The sequence below is a fragment of the Sinocyclocheilus grahami genome, unplaced genomic scaffold (genome assembly GCF_001515645.1).
Source record: "Sinocyclocheilus grahami isolate Dianchi unplaced genomic scaffold, SAMN03320097.WGS_v1.1 scaffold31.1, whole genome shotgun sequence".
NCBI lineage: Eukaryota > Metazoa > Chordata > Actinopteri > Cypriniformes > Cyprinidae > Sinocyclocheilus > Sinocyclocheilus grahami.
Window position 1 is genome coordinate 2962859 of NW_015505210.1, and position 11404 is coordinate 2974262.

Sequence of the window (11404 nt, forward strand, 5' to 3'; positions counted from 1 at the left end):
ATTTTTTAGAGAGACACAGCCAATATATATATATATATATATATATATATATATATATATAAAGAATAAATAGGCATACACACTTAAATAATAAATTAAATAAAACTGTGCAACAAGTCTAGTACGCAGAGTTTCAGTTCATTTTTGTGCTGCGCGAAAGGAAACAGACAGCAGAAAGAAGGTAAAGGCAAATCTTTTACAATTCCGATTATCTTTGGGACTAAAAGGAGTAGTTTCTTCCACTGTTAGAAGGAAAAAATTCAAGTGATTGCGCCAGTTAAGCATTGCTACCTTGACAATGCAGCCTGTTCATTATCATAATAAAATACAGTCAGTCAAACATATGGAAAAAAAACTATGTAGTAAAAAATATGTAGCAAAATCTGTGCCGTTAAGTGTTATTACAGTACCGCCGTGATGTTATGCAAAACATTTTGTTTTACGTGGATATTGGAACGTGAGTGTAGTACATAATAAATAATAATTTGCCATTCCAATACATCGCGAATACGGAAACATTTGATTTTGTGTCGAATGAGAAACTGTTGGTTTCAGTTTCGTTTGAGCCTAAATTAATTCGTTTGGCTTGTTTTTTTATATTGCTATAGCTTCTAATATTTTTAATTCTTGTTCTTTTCTAAATAGGCTACTGTTAATTGAAAGGATTTGTTTACAGTGTTTATTATAATGTTTGTAAACATTTCGTGTCGGCATTAGACCTAGGCTATTTCTGAATGAAATAATAAAATGCGACTTATATGCGATTTATGTTTTCTTTCCCCCTTAAAAATTTTTTTTATACGCTTAGCGTATTTTAACCATGCAGCAAACCTTTTTCAATATTTTAATAAATTACTGAGAAGATAAATAATTAAACGACTTTTAAAACCGTTTTACTGATTGTATTAATCGGTCAAAATTTTTACAATCGGTTAACCGGTTAAACGGTTCAAACGAACATCCCTATTCTGTTTAATTCATTAACTTTGACCACTTAAGTTTTTAATTATTTAATTTAAATGATAAAATATAAGCACTCAGATTACCATATTTAGCTACAGTGTGAAAGCAGCCTATTAGAATGTCACTTACAGGGCATTCCTGACCTCCATCTTCATCTTCTGTTTGGGCGTACGGTCGCCATGGCGAATTACAGCAATAACACAACGGAGTTCCATCCTTCAGACAAGAGATGACATATTTTAAAAGCAACATCACTCATTGTAAGCGTTTAATTCTACCTCATTGGTTTTAATAATCAAGAATCCACAATAAAAACCTAAGAAACCGTGAAATGCATTCTTAGTACAAGAATGGTACACCCACATGGTTCCTGAGGTAGTTGGGACGATAGGGATGTCTTCTGCTTCCATGGGGATCGACCAGGGAATGTGGAACTGAGGAGCCAGCTCTCGCATCACCATGTTCCTGAAGGAAAGACATCAAATGTGAGCTAAAATATCTAGAAATTACCTTTTAACATAGCAATGAATACATCTGTGCTGACTAATGACACCATTGCTTTCTGTAGAGCTGCTTTATAGTTGAACTGACTTTGCTTTATAACTAATAAACTTTGCAATATTTACCCAGTTAATGAAATAAATTGAATCAACACTGGTCTAAACTGAACTGGATAATGTCACTATTGTCTTTTTAGAGCAGCTTTAAAGCTGAAATTGTATTCGTTTCATAGTTAAGGAAATTTGCAACATTTATACAATTATTTACTTGTTTATTACTGCTAAGCTGATTTGAAACAACCCGTATTGTAGTAAGCACTATATAAATAAATAAAAAATTTAAACTTGCTGTTTTGCTTGTCTTCTCTGGGTTAAGCTGGTCTTAGCTCCCAGCCTGCCAAGTATTTAGCTAGTTTAGCTTGGTGGTCAGCTAAAAAATTAAGATGTTTTTTCAGAAGAGATGCATTTTAAATTTCAAGCTAAAACTGAATGTTAGTTTGATGAGCATGTGTTGAATTTGAAAGAAATGGCAAAATGATTTGATATTACACTGAAAAAAAAAATTGGTCTAGAATTTACTTTCCACTCAGAAATTGCAAATAAATTTCACATGTAACTACAAAGAAATGGCAAGAATCAAATTGAATTTTGAAATTTTGAAGTGTAAAGACTGAAATAATACTTTCTTTTAAAATGTACTCCAAAAATCTGTTTTATTTACAACTTTAAAAAAGGTGTTACACTGTATGTGGTTCTGTAGTACAAATTGCATGATGATGAGATTTTCGAGTTACCAAAGACAACAAGACAGCAACACGGCCTCACCTACCCCAGGACTTTGGCACAATCATCATAGTACTTCATGGAGTTCTTTACAAAGCTGAAGCCATTAACGTCACAAACGAAAGAGTGACCATTTGCTCGGAGGAGGTCAAAACCGCATACTGTTTGCTGGGTTGGAAAGACGTTATGAGACAAAAAACACATTCATTATCACTCTTAACCTACAGCTGTGAAAACACTGTGTATTTCTTTTGTGAGGCTCACCTTAAATGCAAGACACACTTTTCTGGCCACAAGCTTCTCCATTGCGGTGAGCATCACAGGATAGCGGATCTCCTTCCCCTCACTGTCTCTCTCCACTTTCCCATCCAGAGCAGGAGACTTACGGGCTTCGGCGTGAGCATAATCAGGTCCTACTGTGTAAACCTACAACATCCATCAGGAATAAACAAACTATCCGGCCACTACATACAGTAGTGTCTTGACATGAAATACATATGTACCTTAACATCTGTGCCATCTGTGGGCATGAACTCCTCGTAGATGTAAGAACCAGTCTTACGAACTGTACTTTCGGGAGAATACACACTGCTCCGACTGCCAATCTATAGGATGGATAGTTTGAGCTCCACACCAAACAATTCTGAAGTTATTAGAAGCTATCAGTACTGTACCTTTCTAAAGAGACGCTGGCTGCCACCGCCGGCTGAGGTTGGGTAATAGATGTAGACATTGTGGTCCTCGGCGGAGACAGGCTTCTCCACAAAGGGTTTGTGAAACACTTCCCCGTTCACTTCCACATGGTCCTCGCTCTCCACCAGGTTACATTCTGATGTCGCAAAGTCAAAATGTCACAATCTTTCGCAATACAGAGGCTATTTATGTATACAGTATACACTATGAGGAACTTCAAGGAACAGTTCACCCCAAAAAAATAAAACAGCATCTGGATTTGAAATGACATAAGGGAAAGCATATTAGGGCTGCATGATGTGGCGAAAAAAATGTAATTGCGATTTCTCTGATAAACATTGCAATTAAGATTTAAAGCTTGGTTTGCTGTGCTTGTTGTAGGGCTACACAATTTGGCCAAAATTTTACATGATATAATATGACTATAAAATAATAATGATAGTTGTTGTCGCGATTCTTTATTATTACAAAATAAAAATATTAAACAAAATAAGAAATATTACTACTACAAAAATGAGTATTTAATAATAATAATAATAATAGTTGTATTTCAGCTGTAAAATGACAACATTAATATCTGTCTTAATTTCTTTATTTTCAAATGTTAAACCTTCAAGTTTTATTTTCATGAAAACCGCAAGGAGCCATTAAAGCTTTTCTTTTGTTGAAAATTTTTGTTGCAAGGTTATAAGTGCTCCTCATTACAAGCTTGGGAATGTTTCCAAATGCCACCTAAACTAAATATGCAAAGAGAGTTATTATCATGAACTAAAACAATAAAAAAAGGAAATAAAATTAAACATAAATACACTTATTTACAACTTATTTTATTATATATTTTATCAAACTTAATACTTATATATATATATATATATATATATATATATGAGGACAAAAACTCAACAAAATAACTAAAACTTGAATTAAAATTTAAACAGAAAATATAAAAACAAAATGTAATTTAAAAATATGAACAAAACTATAATAGTATATCAATGACACTAAAATAACACAGAGCCTATCTGAGACACTGAAAACACGGGATCATTAGCTGCACGCTTGTAAATGAACAGTGCCACGCTTCACGCTGAAGGATGCAGGAAAATTCTTCAAAGTTATGACCAAGGTAATAATCTTTACCCTCTGGTCTGTCAGGGTCCCGGTTCAACACTGCGTAGCGTGGAAGGTCAATGCCCTCTTCCTGTAGAATCCTGTACACTTCCCTCCTAAAGTCGTGAGCACAGAGTTATATGTCCCAGTCAACTCATAACAGGGTTTGCTTGTCAAGAATATTTCAGAGAAAGATTTGCCACACCTGTCTTGAATGAAATACTGCATGTTGAGGTCATTGATAAGAAGGGGGTTTCTTAGTTTGGCATAATTTACTGCTTTGTCAAGGGGAAATCCTTCAAGAGGAGAAAAAAAATATTGTATTCATTTGCATCAATTAACATCAAAATTTGGGGCTGTCACTTCTTTTTTAAGAAGTCTCTTTTGCTTACCAAGGCTGCATTTATTTGACCAAAAATACAGTAAAAACTGTAATGTCATTAAAAATGATTGTTTTATATTTTAATAGAATTTTAAATGTAATTCATTTATGTTTTGAAGGCAGCATTAATAATACTGAGACAATATGTCACATCGAGATTTCAAGCTGATTGCGTGTGAAACTGTGTGTGATGTCAGATACCTTTGGAATGGAAGGAAATGAGGCAGTCACACAACGGCCACTTCTCCACCGGTTCATTGAGTATAACCTCCTCTGGAAAAATGTCCACGGTGATGTACTCAAACTTACAGAGCCTCTCCAGAATCTCAGTCATTGGTTTGGATTTCGATTTCTTCATCATGGAGCAGATCCCCACCACAATCTGACGCTCTGACTAATAGAAGAAGATAGCACATGAGCATCACCAAATCAAAAATAAAAAAAAAAGCTCATCCATCCATGAAACATTTTCTGTACCTCTTCCTCGTCCTCCCCATAATGTCCTGAGATGTTCCTCATGTCTCTCTCATCCAGCTCTCTGCTCTCACCACCCTCACTTCCAATCAGGAGCCGGGGAAGTCCACTTGACTTCGACATTTCTGTCGAGTCTCCGTCAAACAGCCAAATTCCCAGCGTACCATCGCGTGCTGAAGCTCAGTGGTGGAAACATTACATAGATGAGGTGTGTAATCCAGTCAGACGAGGGTCCAGAAGTTACTTCAATGCCAAGGTTGTCTTAGAAAATGGCGGTGTGTATAATCCTTACAAATTTGGTGTCATCCTTCCAAAACCATGAACATGTTATGATTTCACCTTGATTAATTTCTCTCACAAAGTTAATTCTTGTTCTTACCTGCAATAAAGAGCCAACACACAATATATAAGAAATTAATACTTTGTAAGTATGCATTAAAGTGATCAAAAGTGACAGTGCAGACATTTACAAGATTTCAAACTTTCAATCCATCAAAGAGTATTGTTTATATATAAATATTGTTTCTTGAGCAGCAAATCAGCATATTAGAATGATTTCTGAAGGATCATGTAACACTGAAGACTGTAATGAAGTAATGAAAATGCAGTTTTACCATCACAGGAATAAATTACATTTAAAATATATAATTTAAATAGAAACAGAAATATAAAAGTTATTTTAAAACAATATTACAGCTTGTACTGTATTTTTGATCAAATAAATGGAACCCTAGTGAGCATAAAAGATGTCTTTATTTCTCTTCTTTAAAAATAAATAAATAAATAAATCTTACCAACAACAAACATTTGACCAGTAGTGTAAATGATGTAAACATTGTAAAATATTGTAATGTATTCATGAAGCATTATTAAACACCTTTGCAATTTTAGCATATTTTACTTAATGCAGGAATCATGAACCAACAATAGAAACATAATTAAAAGCATTCATTGGTTTAGGATAATGATAATTCATATGTGCATTGTTCATTTTCGTTTCATGTTAATAAACAAATGTTAATTTCCTCAACATAACTAGTATATGCAGGAACTTACTTTAACCAAGATTAATAATTGCTGAAAATTGCTGTTCAGTGTTCAATATTTTTGTGAGCGGTCGCACTGGCGCGACCACCGCGTTGTCCAAATGCGCTGCATTTGAGAAACAACAAACGGCAAATGAAAGCGAACTACGTTTGAGCTGCGCAGCTCGCACCGCGACGCAAACTTGTCCGAGCTCAGAACAGCTTTACTCTGGAGCCAAAGTTGATTTCGCGATACTGTTACTGCACAGATTCAAGCACTTTTCAATTACTTTGAAGCATTTCACACTATTTCCAGCACTTTAAATCTCTAAAATGATCCAGTTTGAATGTTATTTTTAATGGGATGACCAAAATATGCTTTGTGGTAAACAGACACTTATGTAAAATTAAAAAAATACATCAAATCACAATTGTAACCAGTAGACAGCAGCAGAGGAGCACTTATTGGTTTATTAGTCATTCATTTCTACTTTTTCTCTATATTTTGAATTAAATTAAATAAAAACATTTAATTATATTATAAAACCACTATTATAAAATATCAAATCATCAAGAAATCAGATTTTGGCAGAATTTTTTGTGTATGAAGTAAGAAAAGTTAACGTTTCTTCAATTTGCTACTAAATCACACATAATCACTGAAGTTGGTGAGTTCCATATACTAGAAGAATAATGGTACATTTAATAAGAGTGGAATATACACATTTTCTTTATAAAATTTGATTTTGCACCCGTTACTGTTGTTAATAAAAGCACATTTTGTATGCATCTTAACTCAAGCTTAGTGCTTTACTGTCAAATGTGTATAAACAATAAACAAAAGAAAAATAAACAAGAAATTAACATGTAATATTATTAGTAACTGCACTTATTAATGCATAACAATAGTAATGTTATGATTAAATTATCTATATTTTAATACTCCCACACACCACCCCCAGCGCTACCAAATCTGCTCCTGGCACCACCATCTGTAGAACTTCGTGGCGCTGATGCCACTGCTCTCAAATGTTAGTCTGGAGCCCTTATGTTTACATAATATAACCTTATTCTAAAGTGTTACCACATTCTTTGTACCACATTCATTCATTTTGCAGATGTTTTAAAATAGTTAAAATAGTAATGATACTAATAGGGGAGAAACAATAGTAATTTTATGATTAAATGATCTATATTTTAATACTCCCCCACACCACCCCCAACGCTACCAAACCTGCTCCTGGCACCACCATCTGTAGAACTTCGTGGCGCTGGTGCCACTGCTCTCAAATGTTAGTCTGGAGCCCTTATGTTTACATAATATAACCTTATTCTAAAGTGTTACCACATTCTTTGTACCACATTCATTCATTTTGCAGATGTTTTAAAATAGTTAAAATAGTAATGATACTAATAGGGGAAGTCGTGGCCTAATGGTTAGAGAGTCAGACTCATAACCCAAAGGTTGTGGGTTCGAGTCTCGTACCGGCAGGGATTGGGGGTGGGGGGAGTGAATGTACAGCGCTCTCTCCCACCTTCAATACCACGACTGAGGTGCCCTTGAGCAAGGCACCAAACCCCCAACTGCTCCCCCGGGCGCCGCAGCAAAAATGGCTGCCCACTACTCCGGGTGTGTGTTCACAGTGTGTGCGTACTTTGGATGGCTAAATGCAGAGCACTAATTCCGAGTATGGGTCACCATACTTGGCCACATGTCACGTCACTTTTTTTAAACTTTTTAATAAAAATCCTACAACATATAAACATACAGTTACACTCAGCCTACATTTTCCAAAGTCATGTGATCTCTTCCAATATGCTGACTTGCAGCGTTGGATATATATATGCTGTTTCATATCACATTTCCATACCCATGCTGATATAGGTCATGCTAGCTATCCTCTAAGCAAACACTGCACTTCTGCTTAATCCAAACTCTGCCAGGGCTACTTTTACACAATGTCTGAACTCCCATCGAGCCGTTCAGATATGGAATTGATGTGTCTGTCCAAATTTGTAAATGCAGAGCACTAATTCCGAGTATGGGTCACCATACTTGGCCACATGTCACGTCACTTTTTTAAAACTTTTTAATAAAAATCCTACAACATATAAACAAGTCTTACAGTTACACTCAGCCTACATTTTCCAAAGTCATGTCATCTCTTCCAATATGCTGACTTGCAGCGTTGGATATATATATGCTGTTTCATATCACATTTCCATACCCATGCTGATATAGGTCAAGCTAGCTATCCTCTAAGCAAACACTGCACTTCTGCTTAATCCAAACTCTGCCAGGGCTACTTTTACACAATGTCTGAACTCCCATCAAGCCGTTCAGATATGGAATTGATGTGTCTGTCCAAATTTATTCCACGGTTTGTAAGAATACTACAAACTACAAATAGCAAACAGTTTGCATGTGATCAAGGGCCCAATAATAGCCACGGGCCCTTGGCAGAGGTGAATCTGGGGGAGGGGTGAGACTTGGATCAAATGCAGAGGTCTACGGCATCCAAAGATAACTCATTACGCTGTGGATGTGTTGACAGGGAACATTAAGTTGAGAGGAAGCCATCTACAGCAACCCAGGGTCAGGAAATACACACACACATGCAGATAAACAAACTCATAAATAAATGCTATCACTTACAGCTAAAGCCACAAAGCAACCAGAGTTCAACATCCTTACAAGATAATAAGAACATACGTCTTTTGAGTGCTTTTTGAACATATAGTGATCAGAAACTCATTGCCTTCTTCTGCAGGGCCTCTCTTGTGTTATGCAATCTTGTGTTAAGCAAACAATGTGATCAAGGGCCCAATAATAGCCACGGGCCCTTGGCAGAGGTGAATCTGGGGGAGGGGTGAGACTTGGATCAAATGCAGAGGTCTACGGCATCCAAAGATAACTCATTACGCTGTGGATGTGTTGACAGGGAACATTAAGTTGAGAGGAAGCCATCTACAGCAACCCAGGGTCAGGAAATACACACACACATGCAGATAAACAAACTCATAAATAAATGCTATCACTTACAGCTGAAGCCACAAAGCAACCAGAGTTCAACATCCTTACAAGATAATAAGAACATAAGTCTTTTGAGTGCTTTTTGAACATATAGTGATCAGAAACTCATTGCCTTCTTCTGCAGGGCCTCTCTTGTGTTATGCAATCTTGTGTTAAGCAAACATGCCAAAGTAAGTATGTCCAAGTATGTAACGTTCAACATGCACTATGTAAATGTCTATCGTGATTATTCATTTTTCAGCCTTAAGTGGACAGATTTCTTATGTTTATGACAGCTATACAGTCTATACATTTTTGGAATTGCAAAAAACACACCTGAACACACCCTTATCTGCTATTGGTCAAAAAAAGATAGCTCCGCCCTAAACTCATGCCATTGGTTAAGCCGACATTGCTGGGCTGGAATTTTGGTGGCATTTACAGACTCTCTTGACATTTCAAATCTGTATGCATTTCTTTATTCTGTGTAACACAAAAATAAGATATTTAGAAAAATGTCTCAGTTTTTTTTTTTGCCCATATAATAAAAGTCAATGAGGTCCAAAGTGGTGTTTGTCCAGTTTATATCAGCAACATGCCAACATGATCCTGTGATGATGAATCTAGCAGTCCAGCAGCTACTTACGGAGAGAGCCAATGACCTTTGGGATCATATCCTGTAAAGTGCTTTTATTATGATTGGGAGGATTGACACTATTTAACAGTGTATTTCTGTCGTAAATGATTATCATTAAGATAAAGAGAATAACAGCAGCACTGCAATACAATTGTATACCAAATGACTGAACGTGATCATATGATTTATTGTGCTACTATAACCAAGTTATTTTCTAGAAGAAAAAAAAAACATTATTTTATCTCTTTAGTCATTTAAAAGTTTGAATGTTTTGGTTTGCATTTTTGTTTTTGTTCACAAAATGTCAAATATTTTAGCAAATAAAAACAAATTTCGCAACATTTTGAAAAAGTACTTTATTTATTGAAAAATTATAAATGTTTCGTTTTTCTTTTATTTATCAATATGATAAATGCCAAAGACTTTAGTAAACCAAACCGAATTTTTCAATATTTTGAAAAATGTACTTCATGGGTTTATTTAAAGGTATGAATGTTTTGGTTTGCATTTTTTGTTGACAATAAAATAACAAATGTCATAGACCAAACCATATTTTTCAACATTTTGAAGAATCTAATTTATTCATGTATTTATTTACTTAAAGTTAGAACTGTTTTGGTTTATCCTTGATGCAAATTAATTGCAAGAAAGTGAAAGTATTAAAGTGAATGATTGACAGAAAGTATTGATAATTGCACAATAATTAATAATGTGCACAGCAATAAAATTTAAATACAATCAAATGAGCTTGCAGTTGTAGAATATGAAGAGTGCTAAATTGCATAACTGGTCTAAAATGGTGTATAATTAACTAGAAAGTTAATCATTATCAGTCCATAGTAAAAATCATTGCTATTCTATTATACCGCTAAATAAAATAAAAAATTAAACATATTGAAGGTAGAATCAAACTAGGAACATCTTGAAAAAATCCTGTTCCTTGAAGAAGAAAAAAATAAGCTTTTCTATCATTTACTCACCCACAGTCAAATTCAGTAAGACTTACTTTCTTCTGTGGAGAAGAGAATAGAATTATGTTCAATATCCCACAAAAGAAAGTAAGTCATACAGGAAGCAATTCTCTCTCTCTCTCTTTATTATGTTATTTATTTCATTTTTTGTGTGGGGTTAAACTATCCCCTTTTTGGCCCTCAACTTTAATTAATTGAGAGTTGTAAACATTTTAAGACACTTGCATGCAACTGGCACATACCAACCTCACAAATTAACCACAATGAACAAACATGTCATGCAAGTAGTAGAGCATGATCCACAGAGAATATGTCAGATCTGCAGCTGTCAGACTGATGGCTGCATTTTAACACTGCCTTAAAAGTAGTCACAAGAGGCCAGGACACACAGAGCCCAGATGCCATGCTGCTGGATGATGGAGCAACTGGAAGGAGTCAAGCAGGAATGCAGTGCACTGTACCTCATAACTAACAGCTCGTATGCAGCTTTTTCTATTCAATAAAACATTATGACGAGTAAAAGGACAAGATATAAGACAAATTTGAGCTCCAGACAGAAACTGAGTGATTGAGCAAAACATATTATGAATACAACATCCTCCTCTCATCGCATCATCAGACGATTCAGCTGCCAAGTCAAACAAACCATCACTCAACCGACCTTGTTTAAACTCTAACTTTAAACTAACTCTACAAACTTTATACAGCAATAAATTATACACAGAAATGACTGCGACATGGCACGGTCCACACTACACAGGACACTTACTTGCTGAAAGTGGAACTCGGTCACGGACAGTGCTTGACTTCCTCATCTGCTGTTAGAATGAAACTGGAGCTCCGTTTGAGCCTA

At 35.4% G+C, this 11404-nt stretch overlaps 1 protein-coding gene across 6 annotated transcripts in view; it reads right to left on the minus strand.

The window, feature by feature from the left end:
* LOC107574468 (inositol hexakisphosphate and diphosphoinositol-pentakisphosphate kinase 2-like) overlaps positions 1 to 11404 on the minus strand; it is a 42716-nt gene extending 31312 nt beyond the window's left edge. For all 6 annotated transcript variants that reach the window (XM_016260944.1, XM_016260926.1, XM_016260919.1 and 3 more), the window contains exons 1-11: positions 11321 to 11404; positions 4909 to 5284; positions 4633 to 4825; positions 4255 to 4345; positions 4080 to 4165; positions 2921 to 3075; positions 2750 to 2851; positions 2511 to 2672; positions 2293 to 2414; positions 1327 to 1428; positions 1093 to 1179 (exon numbers count right to left, since the gene is read on the minus strand). In XM_016260944.1, coding sequence (XP_016116430.1) covers positions 1093 to 1179; positions 1327 to 1428; positions 2293 to 2414; positions 2511 to 2672; positions 2750 to 2851; positions 2921 to 3075; positions 4080 to 4165; positions 4255 to 4345; positions 4633 to 4825; positions 4909 to 5028 — 1220 coding nt within the window. In that variant the 5' untranslated portion in view covers positions 5029 to 5284; positions 11321 to 11404. The remainder of the gene's footprint in view (positions 1 to 1092; positions 1180 to 1326; positions 1429 to 2292; positions 2415 to 2510; positions 2673 to 2749; positions 2852 to 2920; positions 3076 to 4079; positions 4166 to 4254; positions 4346 to 4632; positions 4826 to 4908; positions 5285 to 11320) is intronic.